Source organism: Pantherophis guttatus, chromosome 1 (assembly GCF_059756535.1).
Source record: "Pantherophis guttatus breed Tessera chromosome 1, ASM5975653v1, whole genome shotgun sequence".
Lineage (NCBI taxonomy): Eukaryota > Metazoa > Chordata > Lepidosauria > Squamata > Colubridae > Pantherophis > Pantherophis guttatus.
In genome coordinates, this window is record NC_142063.1 from 322322955 (window position 1) to 322343278 (window position 20324).

At 42.1% G+C, this 20324-nt stretch overlaps 1 protein-coding gene across 3 annotated transcripts in view; it reads left to right on the forward strand.

Moving 5' to 3' along the window:
* The window catches only part of SCARA3 (scavenger receptor class A member 3), a 30555-nt gene continuing 10231 nt past the window's right edge, over positions 1-20324 (forward strand). The window contains exons 1-4 of one of the 3 annotated variants that reach the window (XM_034421208.3): positions 116-677; positions 10726-10758; positions 13272-13328; positions 13610-13729. In XM_034421208.3, coding sequence (XP_034277099.2) covers positions 671-677; positions 10726-10758; positions 13272-13328; positions 13610-13729 — 217 coding nt within the window. In that variant the 5' untranslated portion in view covers positions 116-670. Of the gene's footprint in view, positions 678-10725; positions 10759-13271; positions 13329-13609; positions 13730-19797; positions 19882-20324 lie in introns of those variants that run through there. The other 2 variants (XM_034421209.3, XM_087888643.1) reach the window with 2 other exon arrangements.

Genomic DNA, 20324 nt, shown 5'->3' on the forward strand with positions numbered 1-20324 from the left:
GAGGACATTTGTTAGCAATTAGAGGTGGCTGGGTGGGAGGGACAGCGCATATTTCGGCAGGGCTCCAAAGCCTCCTCGCCTCGCACTCCTTCCCCGGCCCGCCCACCCTAGATTTGGGGGCAGCGTCTTTGGGGGTGAGAGGGTGGGAAGAGAGAGAGAGAGAGAAAGAAAAAGTAAGAGAGATTAAGAGAGTTTGAGGAGGAGGCAGCTGGCACGTAGAGAAGCCAGTCGTCCTGTTGGGACATTGGAAGGAAGTTTGTCTGGGCTCCGGCCCAAAGAGCAGAGCGAGAGAAGGACGGAGCGTGGCGGACAACATGCTTCCTGTGTGTTAAAACGGCGCTCGGGGAAGCAAAGACGGTGCACCCCAGGGATGCTCGGGAGGAGACGGCAAGCCGCCGCGGGCCCTTGAAGGGTGGGCACCTCGCCCCGCCTTGCCGTCCCCCCCCCGCCCCTCCGTAAAGCAGCAAGTTCCTTGGACTTCGAGGGCGGCGTAGCGTCCCAGCCATCCAAGGATCGCCGCCCTTGTTTCGGATGAGAGTCCCCCGACCCCGCCTGCCGCCTTTCGGCCTCTAGGGCCTAGTCCCATGAGGTCGAAGCATCAGCCTCTCGCTGTTTGTTTGCTCAGGCTCAGCTGGGACTAGGCTGAGCGGGGACACCCGACGGGAGGAGAATGAAAGGTGAGTTCTGGGCTTAGCGGGGCGGGAGGGACGAGGCAGCTGCCCCATCAAAGGACTCTCCCTCACCCACCCCCACCCTTCCTCTAGAATAAACACCCCCCCCAGTCGCCCCCTTGGGCTGCTGTAGGTCAGGCAGGGGAGGGGAAAGGGGGCTGCTGTCTTGGGAAATGCTGGGGTTACCTTCCCGTCTGAATTTTAACCAGACCGGGTTTTAAGTCCTGTAGAAACTTTGCAGATGCTTTGGCACAACCTATGGAGCATGTTGAAGAATAACCTTGATTAGACTTCTCTGCTTAATAAGCACTCAGTTTCCTTTGGTTAGTCACTGCTTTAATAGACTGTAAATTCAGAAAACGGGTTCATTCTGTGATCAGGTTAAACAGTTGTGAAAACTAAGGAAGTGAGATGGGACCACAATTATTCCATACTGTGGCGTTATAGACAATTGGAGACAATTGGGGGTATTTCTTACCACACAAGGCCACCTCCGCATCAGATTCAAGATTGATGTTAAAACATCAAAACCTCCTATTGCAAAAGATACAATTAAAAATACGATAGTAGTTGTCCTCCAAGTGAAAGTCTTCATCTTGAATGCTTTATGGAAGAGGAGGGTCTCTTGTCAATTTCTTGAAGGATAAACAGAGTGGTATTAATCTGCCCTCATGTGGACAGCTGTTCTGCAGTGCGGGGACTGTCGCTGAAAAAATCGCTCCTCCAGGTCCCAAACTACCTGAGCTTTTGAGGGATTGCGTATCTGCAACAGCCTTTCCTGGCTAGGCAGTATAAGATGTACAAATTTATCTGATGTATAACAACAATACCCAGACTCTTGAATTGAACCCAGATGCCTACTGGCAATTAGTACAGCAGTCACAAATTAGGCTAGCACTGATCTGCAAGTAGGCAATCAGGCAATGGCTATATTCTGTTTCAGCTGTGGCTTCCAACTTATCTTCAATGGTAGCCCCACCTAGAGAAAATGATGATAATCTGATAAGGGCATGTGTCTTTGTTTTCCTCATAAAAGGCTCTTCTGGCCGTAGCCTCACCTGCTTCTTTAGCAGAAACACCTGAGCTTTTAGGGAAGTGTGACCTCATCCAAAGCAGTAGAGGGCTCATATATTGATGCTCACCAAACTCCAGAATAGTGGATGACTTCTGCCAAAAGCTTCATGGAGGTGTTAATCAGCAGTGGGTTCTAATCAGTTTTACCACCGGTTTGCATCGCGCACACGCTTTGCATCCTTTGCTATAGAACAGAGAATATTAATATTAAACCAGTGGATGTATTGCCTGGTGATGCGAGTTGTCAAATATCTGAAAAGCATGAGGGAGTGGGAGAGGACTGCTGAGGGATGGCAATTGAATGTTCTCCTTAACCTCAACTGAAATGAGTGGGAAATATGTACGATCACATAAAGTAGTAACAGCCCTGCCAGATTTGACCACAATCCATGTAACCCAGTATTTTTTTCCCCAACATTGGCAACTCATATATCCCACAAAGAACAGTTTTCATATATCATAGAAGCAACAGTCCTCCCTCGTGGCTGATACTCGGTCTCTGTTCTTCCAAAACAGACTTTTCGTGTGGAAGATCTGTATAGCTACCATCACAATAGGATTATTTCACCACTTCCCCTTTGGCTTGTATAGGATTACACTCCATGTGAAAATCTCTTGACCTTCTTCAGCATGACACCCTGATGCCTATGCTCCCAACCCTTTCAGATACTGTCTGTCAGATCACTACTCTATTGTCATTTAAAGGTAAAGGTTTCCGTGTCAGTCATGTCTGACTCTACCACACGGTGCTCATCTCAGTTTCTTGGCTGAAGGAGCTGAAAGAGTTGTGCGAAGACTGAAGGCTATAAATCTCCCAATTTTCTTTCTTTCTTCTGATCATTCTCCTTACCATCTTCTATCCCTCTTCCAGCTTCTTTGAATCTTTTTAAAATCTGGTGCCCAGGAACAATTGCTATATGGGGAATGAGGAAGGGGAAATCTGAGAAAATGTTTAATAAAAGGGAAACCAAGAGAGGGAAAATGAGTGGCTGGCATGAAACGGTGTGGGATTACCAAAAGTCCTAACACATCCTCTTGAAGAGGCCAGTTACAACCATAGCAATATTTTGCCTCAGGGCCTCAGGATGTTCCCTCCTCCGCCCGTTTTCCTGGTCCAACTTCAGAGATCAAAAGTACAGTTCAGATTTCAAACTTCCACAAAAACTGATTAAAGGGTTCCATTCCCCCTCCAGTTGGCCAAATGATTCATTTAATACCAGTGTTCATAATGATGCGATTGAAATGAGAAAGCTGATGTTTCCAACTCCTCCTGTTTTAAAAGTCCTGGACTGTTGCAAGTACCACAAGTCTTTTCTTGAACTGGTTGAATTCAGAACAGGTACTAAATCTTGTTTTCCTGCAGCTTTCCCTCACCTAAAACCATTTTTCCCAGCCTGGTTATGCTAGCTGGAAATTATGAGATGTGATGATCCGGTATCATCATCATTAAGGGAAAGTAGATATAAACCAAATTGCAGTCTCTGAGTGCTAGATCTTTCAGAAGGCAGTTGCTCTTTTCTCTTTGTCTGTCAGGCACAAGAAACCAGAAGGACACCATGAGCTGATCAAAGTTACTTCTTTATTGCTGCATGCCTATTTACAAGAATTTTGCCAAACTAACTGCATTCTCTCAGGAACAGCCAGATAAGAGTTTCAGGGTTTCTGGGGGAGGTAAAGTCTATGTTTCTTTCTGCTCTGCAAGGACTCTAAACTCACCCCTTCTTCACACTCCTCCCTTCCCCAGTAGCTGGAGATCCCACCTTATTAATATTTGCCTATCATGCCATCTGGAAATAAAAAATCCATCTTTATTCCTTTCACCTCATCTTTTAATATGTCTCAACATTGGCGGCTTGGTTTGTGTTTTATCTACAGAGCTTTTGGCTGGAGAAAGCCTTCCCCAGCTCCATCTCTGATTGACAGATTATACTGAACTTGACTTTCTTACCAGAACGGTTTTGCCTTCTAGATATTTGGCTAAATGACCTAAGCTGATGGCAATAGTAATCAGTATTTTGTGTAGGAAGAATGGAGAGTTTATTATTTATTCATTGTCCAACTCACACATAGTTGATCCCATGCAGCTTACAACATTTAAAAATCTACCACATTAAAAAAAAAAAAAACCACCCCACTACCCCTTAGCAGTAACAACACAATCAATTCAACCATTTGATGGCTCTATCTTCATTTGTGGTCCCCAGGCTCAGTGACAAAACTACATTTTACGTTCTTTTGGAAAAGCAACAAGGTAGAGGCCACTCGTACCTTAGGGGGAATGATGATCGTAGAAGAAAGGGCCATTACTAAGAAGGCCCTTTTTCATGGTCCCACCAGATGTATATATCCCTAATCAATGGGATCCAAAACATACCCTGCCTTCCCATCCTGGTGGGCCAAGATGTAATAATGGTTGATTTATTAAAAATCATTTAGTTGAGGGAAAAAGTGGCCTCTTTTTTGTAATTGTTCTGCTCCAGCTACGGACCCCAAAGAAAGCAGCACACACAAAGTCCGTTCAAACCTTAGTTTACTAAATAAACCAGTTTTTTACAACAACGACTGTTAATTAACTGCATTAACAGCTGCCAAGAATTCAAAGAATAATACTAAAAGCTTACTGTGGTTGGCAGAATGCCCAGAAGCAATTTGCAGGAAGCCGATAAGCAAGACAAAACACGAAGGTATGTGAACGAAGTTGTTCCCTGCAGTCGGCGTTCCTCCTTAAATAGGCTAAGGGAGTGGCCAATTAGCCCCAAGCCTTACTCTCGAGGAGACCTCCTCCTGAGGAACCACTCCTGCCTTTTGGCAGCTCTGCGTGCCCGTGCATCAAGAAGAGGCTCCTCCTCTTCGTCCTCTTCACTTAAGGGAGCTTCTGGAGGATCTGAAGGCCCTGTCTGAATCCCCACCTCTGGCACCACATCTTCTCCAGCCTCCTCATTGTCCGACTCAAATGCCAGCTGCACAGGCTGCTGGCGCAGCACCACACCAGCCTCCTCGCTGTCTGAATCAGCTACTAGCTGCACAGGCCGCATACGGGCCACAACAGTAATCTGGATTGCTGCAGCTCTGAAAATTCTTGCTATAATTCAATTAATGCTAATAATTAACAAAAGCAGGTTCACATCTCCCCTCAGTCATGGAGTTCCTGGGTGATTTTGGGCCTGTCACTCTCTCTGAATCAACCCCACTTACGTTACAGGGGTTGTGGTGATAAATGTAAAGGAACCTCTCATATATGCTGTTCTGACTTCTTGCAATAAATAATGAATCTGTGAATATTCTGTCCCTCCAGAGCGGGCGCTCTTAGCATTAGCAACCAAAAACTGGTTATCAGTTATGCCATGCTTTCTTTTTTAAATGGGAGGGGGAAATGAAAGAAGCAATGAACAAATACAGAAGATAGTTTTCTGGGTGGTGTGGAAGATAGTATGTATTTGCACAATTCTGTGACTAAGACAAGAAATTGCATGGTAAAAGTCTTGTTCAAAAGCACCAAAGAGAACAGAGAAAGGAAGATGGTTGGAAAGGGAATGCATGATGGGGGAACTTCTTTGGTCAGGGATGGAAGGGGGACTCCTTTGATGCCAATTCTACAGCTGAACCAGAGCCAAGAATCCCAAAACTGGAAGCAGGCCAAATGCCATGCTACCACAAGACAGAGCAGGAGCGCTCCCTGTGTTCCACCAACAGACTGCAGAACAGGGAGCCAAGCCCAGCACTTCAAGGGAGAAAGCAGAGCCTCAAAGAGTAATGTCTCCAAGCTGAAAATCTTACTCAGATGGTGGATAAAATCTTACTCAGATGGTGGATAAAATCTTACTCAGATGGTGGATAAAATCTTACTCAGATGGTGGTTTTCCAACACCAGTTCTAAGCCATTTTTAAGGGAATAACTAAAGGGAATTCAGATGTTGCTTCCTAGATTCTCCTCTCTTACAGAAACAGCTGATGGCACAGCTTTCAAATGCAGTGCAGTTGGGTGTGATCCAAATGTTCTGTTATTTATTTGTTTGTTCATTCATTGTATTTATGCAGCACCTCTAAGAACCACAAGAGGACCTTCCTTAATTTTATTTAGGAAGCCTATGTAGCAGTAGGGCTAAATGTGAGCAACTGACCTAAGTCATCCTTTGACCAAGAGGCGACTTCAGTCTGGGTCTCCCTCGTCCAGGGGTCAGCAACCTGCAGCTCTGGAGCTGCATGTGGCTCTTTCACCCCTCTGCTGCAGCTCCCTGTCACTCAAAATATGTGCCACAACTGCCAATGTGCAACAACCGCCGGCATGTGATTTATTGAGCTTTTTGATCCCCGGTAGGCCAACCATGGATAAATCCAAGAAAATAAAAGTTTCAGAAGAAAACAGAACATTTAATTCAACTACATATGCTAGTTTTGTGGCTGCTCAAGAAATAGTCAGGCACAGGAAGGTTTTTGTGGCTCCCGGTGTTTTCTTTTTTGTGGGAAATTGGTCCAAATGGTTCTTTGAGTGTTTAAGTTGCAGACCCCTGCCCTAGTCCTTCAACAACTTATCTCAGGAACACACAACTTCCATCAGCCCAGGGATTTGTACAGCATACCAAGCGACCAACTTTAAAAACGGGTGAGGGCTTGGACCCATTTGGGGCTTACTTGCTTGGTGCCTTATTTCCCCTTCCGTATCCCCCATAATGCAAACAAAATTTTCAATCCCACCATTCTGGAGAATCAGCGTATGTGTGCATGTGAGAAGGGCAATATTCAGCCCCTGGGTTATTATGTTTGAGACTAGGCATAATAATCCTATTCCTTGGCTCTACTGCAACAGGTTTTGCAGTGTGGCTATATGAAGAAGCAAAGTATTTGGACTTAACTTGCCATACTAAGTCTTTGTTAAGGAAACATCAAGATGAGGGTATCTCTACCTGGCATCCGAGCCTCAGTGATAATGGCAGCTTTTGAAGCCTGGGAGAAAGCATGAAATGGCTCCTGAAGTGCAATGAATAGCACTTTTGCTTGGGTTGTGCAATTTGCAAAACATTGCAGAATAGACACTGTATTTAACCCCTCTCTTCTTTCATGCCCATGATGCACGATCCATCTTTCTGGGTGATAATAATATTGCAAGAAACCACTCTGTGTTTAAGGTGAGCAGATGTTTTTGAAGTGCCAAAAGAAAGGAGTTGGCTTCATCTTTAGAAATGGGATGATTGCTAGTTTTAGCCTTCAGGTTTGATGATTGGGTAGCACAAACTTTTATTTTCATTTTTAAAAAACAGGGCTCAAGTGATCACAGAAATCCTGCTAGCAAGCAGAATTTCCCAGGATGCAAGAAGGGGTCAATTTGATACTTGCTGAGATGCTAAGGTAGCTCCTTCTTTGAAGTTCTTTGAAGTTGCTACTGTAACTTTTCTCAACCTGGCTCCTAAATTTCCCAATTTAGCTGGGGATTGTTGGCATTCTGGTCCAAGAGACCTGGGCTGGGATATCAAATTGAGGAAGTCTGCTCTAAATTCTAGCAAAATTAACAGGAATGGTTCCATTTCAGCAAAAGACTAGAAGAGTTGAATTCCCTAAAATATATGATTAAATTTATAACGATTGTGTATAGCTGACGAGCCCTTCCACTATAGAGAATAATTGCAAAAAAAGTCCTACCTGATTCCCACTCAGCTCAATCGGATCGTATCCCAGGGGTGGGTTCTACTTACCTTTACTACCGGTTCACAGTGCAGATCACCGATGATGACATCCGGGGCGGTGGGCAGGGCCTCCAGCCAGTTTTACTACCAGTTGTTGCGACCCACCACTGGTGTATCCCATGAATTACATCCATTGTCTACTCTTAGAAATGTCCATGTAATGCTCTATCAGGAATCTATTCAGCATCAAATTTTTAAAAGTTTTGCACTGCAGTCATAGGCTTTTACCAGGATTTAGACTATTTTGTTATTTGTGTCTGTTCTTCCATTAACATGGTCCAATAGTACATTTGCCTTTCAAAAACACACACAAATGCAATCATAAATAAACCTTTCAGCACCAGACTATTTTTATGCAATTCCCAAAGTTGGCATGCTGCCCAGTGACAATTTTCTGTTGACATAAGGGAGTGATTCTCAAAACACAGAACTGCTTGCATGCATGAGAAAATTAAATAAATATAGGAAGGCCGAGTCCACTTGACAGTATCCTTCCACTGCTTTTCTCAAGTTGTCTGATTGTGGAGCCCCAGAGTAAGCCAAAGATTTGATCTTCAAAATAAAGTCACTTCAAGACACAATGATCCCTACCCAGAAATATCTCAGCCGCCCTGAAGATTTTCGGGAGTAGCAGGCTGGGATGAAGAGTGTATGATAAATCAACAAAGATCAGAAATTTAAAATCATTTTTGAGATTCCCTCCATTATTATCTTCTTCAAACATGTTGTGATGTAATACTATGGCTAAGAAACCAAAAAACAAAGGGTCAGGTCTGATCTCAATATTGCCTTCAATTCACATAAATTTTGCTTTCAGCATGAATTGGTTAGTGTGTGTTGGGCAAGTCACTCCCTGCTGCCCCCCCCGCTCCCCCCATGCCCCATGTAAAGCTCAGTTTGAAGCACTATCATAATTAAACTTTCCATGGATATTAAATACATCCATGAGCATTATGTTTTCCAAATTGTCCAAGTTTGGGTTTGACATTGCACTCTCTAGTCAAGCTTTCCCCAAGTTCATACCAATGCAGCAATTCTAAAAAATACATTTCTTCTGGGTTGAGCTCTTGAGAGTTGAATAAGCATACATATTTACAAAATCATTCATTTCAAGAAGGAAAAGCCAGTTGTGGAAAGCATTTGTTGACCGCTGTTATAAGGTCAGCAATGCATATATCCAGCGATTTTGAAATAATTAAAAAAAACTGACATTTTTTTAAAAAAACTTTAATTTTGGTAAAATGGCTGAGTTACTTTTTTTTTCAGCTTAATACATTTTAGAAAGTGGAAAGTGTCCCATTAAACATAGTAAAAAGAATGATTTGAGGTCAGTCCAGCATTGGATATCCTGTTTATGTATGTAAGATAAGTGGCCCAGGGGATTCCCACCACCGGCAGAGTGCCAGCTCCATCAAGTCCTACATTTTGTCATTTGTCTTTAACTTTGATGGCCAAAGTCACTGCCAAATCTGTGATTTTTCTGTCAACTTGCCTAGCCTGTGGCTGGCAAAGAAATCCCTGGGGCATCCTAGTCTCTTTGGTTAACCACAGTATCCAAATAACATTGATTCTTCATCCAGAAAAAGAAAAGAAAAAACAGGAAAGCTAAAGGAGAGCTCATTCCCCCAAGAATCTTGTTCATTGGTCTTTTCCAAAACATTTGGCAAGAAACCTCAAGGATATTGGTTCTTGGCAAGATACTAAAACCACAGATTTAAAAATTTGGACAGATATAAAAGCCCAGAAACTTCTTGGTGACTTGATAGAACTATTTATAAATGGTAGATCAGGCTCATTTGTTGCCCAAAAGCCTTGCAGAATTGCCAAAAAAAAAAAAGGGGGGGTGTTGAGCCATCTTGAGCTATATCAAGTAACTAGAAAAAATAAGGGGGGGTTACAGGAAATCTTTGTGGTGCACCCCAGCTATGGGCTTGGGCACACCCCATAAAAGTTTTTCGGAGCAATGCAGTCCATGTGTACTCAAATACATCTAATAATATTTAGCCACACAAACTCTCAAGGAAAGTCAAGGATTATAGACAAAGTAACTGTTAACCATGGAAAAACAAATAAATGAAATCATAGCAATAAAAAGGAAAAGAGAACCAATAAAATTGTAGATTTAAACATAGACTAGAGAAAATTTTTGAAACTGGGACAAAGCAAATCTAATTATGGCTTGAAAAGCATCTGCATGCAATCGAAGAGTGGTGAGATGCATTGAAGCAGAGGTCTTCAAACTCGGCAGCTTTAAGACTTGTGGACTTCAACTCCCATACCTGGCTGGAGAATTCTGGGAGTTGAAGTCCACAAGTCTTAAAGCTGCCAGGTTTGGGGACTCCTGCATTGAAGTATCGCAGGGGTTGTTGCACTATTAGAAATTGTCAAAGAAAATGAATAGCCCACACTTATGTTCAGTCATACCAAGCGGGAAAACCACTCATTGCCCCCTGTTATCCAATTAATCAACAACCAACTATGGCAGGAGATTGTTTCCTAACAACAGTACACCATCAACAATAAGGAAATTGCCATCCTGATCAGATACCTCAAGGGTGCAGAGATTTAACTTTGCTTCTCAGTGATCCACAGGAAGTGTTATGTACTTAAGAGAAATGTTTAACTTGGTTCTGGGAACCTACCAGACCGGACATGGTCTGCTCTTGTGTATTGCTTAGTCAGCTTCTAGGAACAGTTCCCAACCATGCATTCATTCCATATGTCTAGGATGAACAGTGCCAACACATGACTTCTTATGCACAGAAAGAAATTATATTCAAGGAAGTGAGAAAGTCTTCCTTGGAAGGAGAGATGTAAGCCACCAAATTCAAACTATCAGCAAAACGGGGTGGGTGGGGGGGTTGACTCTTTTTTAAGAGATTCACAGAAATATACTCTAGTACTTTTTGGAAACAACTTCTTTTTAGCAGCTGCTTTGAATTCTCAAAGACATTCTCAGTTTCAGTGCATAAATCTTTCTCTGATGATCCTCAGGAGAGAATAAAGCACAGCAATCTGAAAGAGGTGTCCATGCTATTTATACAATACATTAAATAGGCAACCAAGCAAAATACTACAAAGTCATTCAGGCAAAGCTCATGATACAATAGATGTTAACAATTTAAAAACATACACAGGATGTTTTCCCAACTAAAGTTGCTTCATCCAATTAGATGGTGACCCCAGCTAGGGAACAGAAGATCACAGAGCCAGATAAACACAGTGAGAGGAATACAATGCAGATTCAGCAAGTTAATTCCTCTAAAGATTCTTGAGTTGCTTTTATGCTTTTTTTCTAGGCTCTGATGATTCTGCCTTCTCAATGCTAACTGGTGAGGAGCTCAAGATAAACTGGCACTTCTGACGGCTCAGGATCCTCATATTACATGAGTGTTATACTAATGTCTCTCTTTGTCCGTCTGGGACCTAGATCTGGCTCATTCTGATACTGTCCTTACATCCTTGTCTCTAGCCTGATCCAGAGATACGTACAATAACAGACCTCCGGATTTTTCGTCGGGCCCTGAAAACCTATTTATTTCAACTAGCTGGGCTGGCTTGAGTTAAATTTTAAATTGATTTTAAATTGGGTTGTTTTAATTTACGGCCAAAATATTTAATTATTTTAAACTGTTTTAAAATTTTGTATGTTCTGTTTTTTACTTTGGCTGTTCACCGCCCTGAGTCCTATTTGGAGAAGGGCGGTATAGAAATGGAAACAAATAAATAAATAAATAAATAAATAAATAAATAAATCCTTGCTGTTATGTGGATCTAGGGTCCCACCCTGTCTCTATCCATTCATCCATCACCTTGGTGCCTCTGCTGGGCGTTCCAGTAAGCAGCTTACATCATTTTTCCCGCCCAGTTCACCATGTCTCTCAAGACCTTCTTGCTCAGTAAACAAATTATATTACAATGGCCTGTCTATTTTTATGATGCACTAAAGTCTAAAACAATGTTCAAGTCTCAATTTTTGATCCAAAATCTCCATCTTTAATCTATTTGTAATGCCATGCAGTAATTAATACACTGTGCTGAATAGGGTTTCTGACGAACATCTTACAAATGTGTAATTACACATGCATATGACATGCATGTTGGCATGTCCACCCTGTAAACAGCATCAGGAAATTGTTATTGCGTGAAATGACTTTAGGCAGGGAGAAAGGCTGCACCTCTCCCCACCCACCATCAAACACAGTCACTGGGGAAAGAGAACTGCAGGTAAGTATGCAATATGTATGTATGAATAAATGTCTGAGCATGTATTGGTGCAACAATGCACTAATAACCCTAATAGAAATCAGTAGGTTACATAGATATATTAAGACATAGTTGTATTTTGATAATCCTGGGTCAAATTGAACTGGCTTTACAACAGAAGCCAATAATTGCGCAATAGAAGCATGGAGGAAGTAATGCTCTCCCATTATTTGGCATATCTGTCCCTATGATTTGGTATTGTATGTCATGGAGGCCAGATTAATAGCTATGATGAGCTAGTTGTTAATAGTCTTAGCCTTGTATTCTTTTTTCAGTGGTTTTAAGATTCTGATCAATGAGCCTTGCAATAGAACATTGCATTATAAGATACTTCTACATAGGGGATTAGCCGGCCAGTCACCTGTTCCCTTCCACTCAACTTGACCTCCCAGTTTTCTGTTCCTCTCTACAATGAATTCAAGGCAGGGTTCATATGACATGCTTAATCACATATCAGGTTAACAAAGCCAGTTGTGTTCACATAACATGGTATGCTCAAACAAGCACATTACTAATTGACTTAGTATGTTAAGACAAGACTTTCCCATTATGTGCTAAACAATACAGCCCCCTTTTAACCTAATCTAGGCAGAGGTTCTAATATCATAGAGAGGTTCTGTGAGAGATATTTCCCCCTTGTTGTTCCCCTGCCACAGCAAAATATATTGTATTTTCTGCATGGCACAGTATACCCCTAAGATAGCAATATCTTCCTCTTGAATGTAGACAAATTGCCATTATTTATTTTATTTTATTGGTTCAATTTATATGCCGCCCTTCTCCAGAGACTCAGGGCGGCTTACAATGCGTTAAGCAATAGCCTTCATACTTTTGTATATATCTGCTTAGTAGGGCTTTTGGGGAGCCCCCAAGTGGTGTTCTTTTTATACAAAGTCAGCTTACTGCCCCCACAATCCAGATCCTCATTTTACCTACCTCGGAAGGATGGAAGGCTGAGTCAACCTTGAGCCTGGTGAGATTTGAACTCGCAGTAATTGCAGGCAGCTGGCAGCTAAGTGCTACTTAACATCAGTTTAGTCTGCTGCACTACCAAGGTTCTAAAGTTTACAAGATGTCAAACTAAGTTAAAATCAGAATCATTGAAGTCAACTTGGTTTCTTCAGATGTGTCAGACTATCAGCTTTGGAGAGAATGGCCAATTGCTTGCCAGAAAATTATGGGCAGTGTAATCTGGAGATCACCTGATCAGAGAAGGATGGCAGCATTTACATCTCTTTGGAAAGGAACAACCATGCAGACATGGACCTTAATTGTTACTGTCAAGCCATAGCTAAAGAGCAACCTCTCTTTTTGTGGTTATTTGAATTCTGCCTATTTTGATCACGCATAACCCTCTTATTGTGTCCCAAGACATACTCATGCTATCTGTTTCTAATCGCGCTATAAGTCTGTGGGAGGCACCGGCATTCTTTAATAAAGCCTCTTTTTACCCGAAGAACTCAAAAGGACATCCGATAAAAGCCAAATCTAACAGGTCTAGACAAAAAGCAGCAATGCTTTTTTGGCAATTGTTGATCCTTAAAATAATATTTTTTAAATTTTTACTTTTATATTTCAGACGAGGACCTTCCTGGAGAAGACGACGACATGCCTTCCTTCAGATACAGACCAAATGGTAAGAGTAAGTTAAGTCTGGCTGGGTTGTCTCCTTCCTCATTGCCCTTCTTTTTCCACTTCATTCCAGGGCTGGAAAATCTTGGGAAATTCTACTGGGTTCTCCAAAAACACCCTTCCTTCCAACCCCTGAGGACTATGCTCTGTTTTCATGCAGTCTCTGCTCTCACAATCCCTTCTCTTTGGGGTATATTTCAAAAATCCGAGTCATATGAATGAAGTCAGAAGTTGAACTCAGACCTAGATATACCAGGTTCTCCATATGTACTTTATCCCTTGCAGGCCGGACGAGGACCAACTGCAGCCAGTGTGAGAAAAACCTAACACTACAGACATCTGTGAAAGTGTTGTATGTCTTTGTTGTCTTGCTGGTAATGGCAGTGGTGGTGCTGGCAGCTTTAGGTGAGTAAGGGAGTAGTCATTTTTTCTTTATGTGTTTATTAGCGCAGGGGGGTCGCGCGCTCATGCAGTGGTGAAATCTAAAATTTGTTACTACGGTTCTCTGGGCGTGGCTTGGTGGGGGGGGTAATGTGACTGGGTGGGCATGGCCAATTTTTTTTTTCTTTTAAAACCATTTTTTCTATAACCTCTTCGGTGAAGAGGTTGTAAAAATATGCTTTCAAAAGGCTCCGACAATCCCAGCTGATTGCCTGATCGGCAGAGACTTTTTTTCTTTTAAATGCCTCTGACGATCAGGCAACTCAGCTTGGATCGTCAGAGGCATTTAAAAGAAAAAAAGGGTTTTTTTCTTTTAAAAGCCTTTGAGGATCCCAGCTGAGCCGCGCAATCATCAGAGGCTTTTTTTTTTACTTTTAAAAGCATTTTTTCGGCGGAAGAGGTTGTAGAAAAAATACTTTTAAAAGTAAAAAAAAAAGCCTCTGATGATTATGCGGCTCAGCTGGGCCTGGGGGGCGGGAGCAGGGATTTTTGTTACCGGTTCTCCGAACCACCCGCCTCCAACGCTACTGGATCGGGCGATCCGGTCCAAACCGGGAGCATTTCACCCCTGGTGGGAGGACACATTGAATTATGGGTGTGGGCACGCACGACCGCCCTGCGCTCCCCCTGCTTTTGGCACATGATGGCAAAAAGGTTAGCCATCACTGCTCTAGTATATAAGCTCATAAGACTTGATTTGTCCTGTTCTCCTGTTTATTTAGGCATTTATTATTAAAACAATTGACATATGGGCCTCATATTTAACTAATATAACTCATAGCATTTATCAGATTATTTTTGCAAAAAGCACAATCACAGTAAATGCCTTTCTATCACAGGTCCTGTTAGAAAGATTCCAGAATATACTCTGTACAAGATCTTGCATAAAGACTCTTCTCTTGCAGTAAATCAGAAGTGGAGTCAATGGAATACCAGTACACTGGAATACATTTGGCATTTAGATTTGACTAAGTTGGGGCAGACCTTTATCTCTCCTTTATTGATTTTTTTTCAGCCAGACTGTTTAAAGATATATGCAAATTTTGCCTTCTCCAATTTAAGACCCACTACTTTCTGAATGATTGGTTTCTCATAGAATGTCACAAATTGTTAGGGTTTTTTTTTTTTTTTTTGATCTTTTGACTATAATAAGCCATTTTCTTACCCACTCGCTACATAAAGGCATAGATTTAATAAATAGGCGGTTGAGTTAGCAGCCCAAAGAATTTTGCCTTCTTCCCCAGGCGTGTCAAGTTAAACTTACCGTAGCCAACCACATAAGATTTTGCCTCAACGTAACTGACTCACTCAACATCCAATTCCAGGCAAGTCCAAACAGCTTTATCCACCAGATAGCTAGAATATTCTTCATTGCAGCCCTAGGAATGATCCTGTAGCTCAAACATCTTTTCTTGTTCCCTGTTTTCTATAGTATCCGAAACCCTGCAAAACAAGCAGAAAAAGGTCCACATTTCTGTCTAATATTAGGGTGTTAGCTGCTGGCAGTGCTATGACTCATAAAGCACAGCCTTAAATGCTGCAGACAGGGTGTATCTGTAGGAACTCAGGCATTGTTAATCATTCTCCTTCAGCATTTTCCAGCACCCTGGAAGGAGAAGGCAAGAAGTATCCAGCAATTCTCGAGAAAAGCCTCTGGACCCGGGGAGGGCAAAAATGCCCCCCCCGCCATGGTGCAGGAGGCCAAGTAGGCCACGCCCACCATGACCACGCCCACCCAGCAACCGGGCAGAGAACCCCTTGCTAAACATTTTGAATGATAGGTTGATAGGTGGATAAAAATGCCAAATCCAGTCATAGCAATACACTTAGACTTATATACCACTTCATAGTGCTTTACAGCCCTCTCTAAACCGTTTACAGAGTTAGCATATTGCCCCCAACAATCTGGATCCCCCCAACAATCTGGGACCTGAGCAGCTGGTTAATGATCTGACAAACCATAATAATAACCTTGTTTGCTGCCTGGTTCCCAACAACTGGGCTGCACACTGAGTTTTCTTTCATTTATGTTCCTAAGAGAAAATCCTTTTGGACAGGACCTATCCTCTTGTAATCTTAAAAGTATTCCTTGAGGGATTTTCATCTGTTTTATTCTCTGGATTGGGTTCATTTACAAATACAGTCTTTCTTTTCCTGGCCTCTTCCATCACACGGATTAAGTCCACCTATGTTAATTTTATTCTATGTATAAATACAAAGTCCATTTGCATAATTTCTTTCAGCATTCTTTTGACTTGGAAAGAATGAAAAGGCATCCCAATCTGGTTTGCATATTCCTCTCACAGTCTATAATGGGTCTCTGCAACAAAAGTGCTTGTTAAGCCTGGAACAAAAGTGGCTGTGTTGAAAGAGCAGTTGGCTACTGTTAGGCCTTGTGTATTTCAGGTCCTACATAATCCGCCAGGTTCTAAGCATGGCCTACATATTCCCAAAATGGATACAGCAATCATATGCCTTTCAAGGGACAATCTGGTGTTGATAACAGGCCAAGTGGAAATGGCACCCTAAAAAAGCAACTGTCCAAGGATAGTTACAGAGGCTCATCTTCCTTTTGCCCTCAGTTTGAACCAATTCCAAGTGGCAATTAGAAATCTTTCCCCCTTTTGAGCCAAGGAATGTAGAGGATGGAAAGCAAAAATCCTAAATTGCTGATTGGTGTATTAGATTCTAGGATGTAATCCACAGGGAAAGAATGAACACAATAGAAGAAAGGTCAACATCAGTGGTGGAAACTTGAGTGTTATTTTAGTTCAGAAACAGCTTGTTTTTTTTAGCCCTGACATATTTTTTGTATATAGTCACACTATATGACTGTATATAAGATACACAGAAAGCTCTGACTTTGATGCCATGTTTGTCAGGTTTTTAAAACTCAGAGGTTGTCACAGTGGTGGGTTCCTCCCGGTTCCGCCAAGCCAGTAGTGGTGACGATATGACGTCACCAAACCGGTTCTGCCCTCCCCGACCCCCCCACGTTATTCTTACCTTTTATTTGGCCCCACCCCCAATCTATTGCTGCCTCCTGAGTTCCAGCTGATGGGCTATAAGGAAAAAAACTGTTTAAACTCTTGCCGCGGGGCTTCAAAGGGCCGCCCTACAGCTGATCAGTGGTAAAAGGCAGTTTGGTGGTAGACCGGTGCCTCCAAAAACAAATGAGTAGACCGGTGCCTGCAAAAATAAATGGGTAGACCAGTGCCTGCAAAAATACATGAGTAGACCGGTGCCTGCAAAAATACATGAGTAGACCGGTGGCTGCAAAAATAAATGGGTAGACCAGTGCCTGCAAAAATACATGAGTAGACCGGTGCCTGCAAAAATACATGAGTAGACCGGTGCCTGCAAAAATAAATGGGTAGACAAGTGCCTGCAAAAATACATGAGTAGACCAGTGCCTGCAAAAATACATGAGTAGACTGGTGCCTGCAAAAATAAATGGGTAGACCAGTGCCTGCAAAAATAAATGAGGAGACTGGTACAGCTCTGCGAGCAGTTAAAAGCCTGGTAGACCAGTACCTCTGCTAAATCCTAAATAATTGTCACATGACCATCAAGCCACACCCACAAAATAAGCCACGCCCACAGAACCGGTAGTAAAAAAATTTAGAACCCACCTCTGTGTTGTCACCATATACAAACCCAGAGAATAGCATTCCAGGATACCCAGCAGCATCTGCAGGAAACTTCAGTAATGCTTAAAAAACAACATCCATGTGATATTGAAGAAGTGGAGTCTGAGAAAGGGATTTATTTAATTATTTGTATCTCACCTTTCTATTTTTTACAAATAACTCAAGGCTGCAAACATAACCAACACACCTTCCATCTATTATTTCCTCACAATAACAACCCTGGGTTGGGCTGAGTGTGAGTGAGTGGCCCAAAATCACCCAGCTGGCTTTCGTGGCTAAGGGCAGGACCTGAACTCACAATCTCTGGCTTTCTAGCCTGGCGCTTTAACCACTAGACCAAACTGGTTCCCAATTTAGCTGAGTGGATTTGGTGTGAAAATTGTAAACTACTCTAAGAACATGATGTGAGGAGCCAGGCCTTCCTGCAAGGATGGATCTTTTCATTTACCATACATAAAGCTAAGCATGAGCTGGTCAGTTTCAAGACTTAGTCAAGACCTGTCTACCGATCCATTTAAACAAGAAAAAAATGGCAATGGGATCTGGTGTTTCAGTCTCTCTTGAAGCCAAAAATAGTCACAGGGGCAAGTAAAGAAACCAGGGGCCAGATTGAAGGATGTGGCCATATAACAAGGAAAATTCAACTGCTGCCAGAAAATTAATTAGGAAATATTCTGGAAATATTTTCACCTACCGGTATATAAAAGATCTACGAGACTGTCTTTTGCCACCAATAGCCTCCCATCGACCAGTTCGTTCTCACAGGGAGGGACTACTCAGGGTACCGTCAGTCAAATTATGCCGACTGGCGATTCCCAGGCGGAGGGCCTTCTCTGTGAGGGCTCCAACCCTTTGGAATGAACTGCCCCCTGAGATACGAAATATCCTGATCTCCGTGCTTTCCTCCGTGCCCTCAAAACCCTGATGTTCCAACAGGCGGGGCTAAACATATGAACATGTGAATGTTTTTAAAATGTTATCTAATTTTAGGTTCTATTTAATTGGGCCAAACTATGTTATAATAATAATTTTAATTAACAATTTTATGATGTTTGTGTATCTATATTTTTCTTGACTGTACACCGCCTTGAGTCCTACGGGAGAAAGGCGGTATAGAAATATAATAAATAAATAAATATAAATTGAATTTTTAAACAGTCAAATTGAAGAAATCTCATTTGATTCCATAAATCCTCATCCCCTTCAAGCTTTGTTCCTCACTGGTAAAACTTATCCATAAGAAGGACACCTCAGTGGAGATGTACAGAATGTAAGGATCAGATGAGCAGCTGGCTTGGAAGAACCATAAGGATATGGTGAATTGCAAAATAAACATGAGTCAGGAAAATCCTGCAGTGGCCAGGACAAGGGAATGTTTGGGGGAGATGTATGGGCCAGAGAATTTGACATTGTTCCACGTTGCTTAGTACTTGGCAGGAGGAAAGAAATCTGCCCTTGAAGGAAAAAAAATAAAAGTGGGCTGATCTATCTGTATTGGAGAGGGGAGTAATTATACACTGTTGCAGAATGAAAGATTAACCAGGTTCCTTGAGCTACCGATTTCCTATCAGTAGATCGATTTACTGAAATCTTATAGATATACGTATTGGTCTCATTTTAATTGGGCATATCAAAAGAGAATGTCTTAAAGCAAGGACAGAGACCTTTTTGATAGCTAAGGACTTTTTTGTGGGAAGTGGGAATAGATGGCTTTAGAGTATTTTTTTAAAGCTGTACTAGGCTTATTTGGGACACTCAATTTTCATTATATATTTTGTACATCAAGATGGCAGAAAAACACTTCAATCAGTTATATATAAGAGCCGAGGTGGCACAGTGGTTAGAGTGCAGTACTGCAGCTACTTCAGCTGACTGCTAGTTCAGCAGATCAGCAGATCAAATCTCACCGGCTCAAGGTTGACTCAGCCTTCCATCCTTCCGAGGTGGGTAAAATGAGGACCCAGATTGTTGGGGGCAATATGCTATTTAGTATACTGTCGATTGTTGTAAGCCGCCCAGAGTCCTTGGAGAGTGGGCAGCATAGAAATATGATTAATAATAATAAAAAAATATATATTCAGAGGGGACTCTAGAGACCACAAGAAAGGGGATGACAGATAACCCACCTGTGATTTAAAGGAACATTTCCTCATTTTGGACTACTGTAACATTCATCTCAATAATGAGAAAGTCTGGAGGCAAAGTACATATATGAATTTGGGCTCTTTTAATATTTGCAGAGATTTATAAAGAAATGACACAACAGTAAACATTCCAATAGGCAGCCAAAACTCAATGCTCTAACACCTGATATGTGGGACAGATTTCCCAAGCATTTGTTCTTCATATGTGTTATACAAATCCCTTAATTTTCCTTCCCAGGAAGAGTCTCATTACTGAAGACCATTAATTTGTAACCTCTGTAGCAAAGGAGGCGCTTGAAAACTCCTAGCCAAGATTGTTAAGGTGATTTTGCATGTGTTATTTTGGATTGGCCCTTTTCTATTTAAATTTGCATCATTGTTTGGCTTGTGGTGCAATAGGAAATGAACAAACCAGAAGTGGGTTTCAGCAGGTTCTGACCAGTTCTGGAGAACCGGTAGCAGAAATTTTGAGTAGTTTGGAGAATCGGTAGTAAAAATTCTGACTGGCCCCGCCCCCATCTATTCTCTGCCTCCCAAGTCCTAGCTGATCAGGAGGAAATGGAGATTTTGCAATATCCTTCCCCTGCCACGCCCACCAAGCCACACCCACAGAACCGGTAGTAAAAAAATTTGAAACCCACCACTGGAACAAACATAATTAAAATCTCTTATATGGAGTTTTCTTTCATCATGGAATTTTTTTATGCTGCCCAACCTTCAGTTATTCACCAGTTGATACTGACTATGAAGTTGTAATCTTGCGTT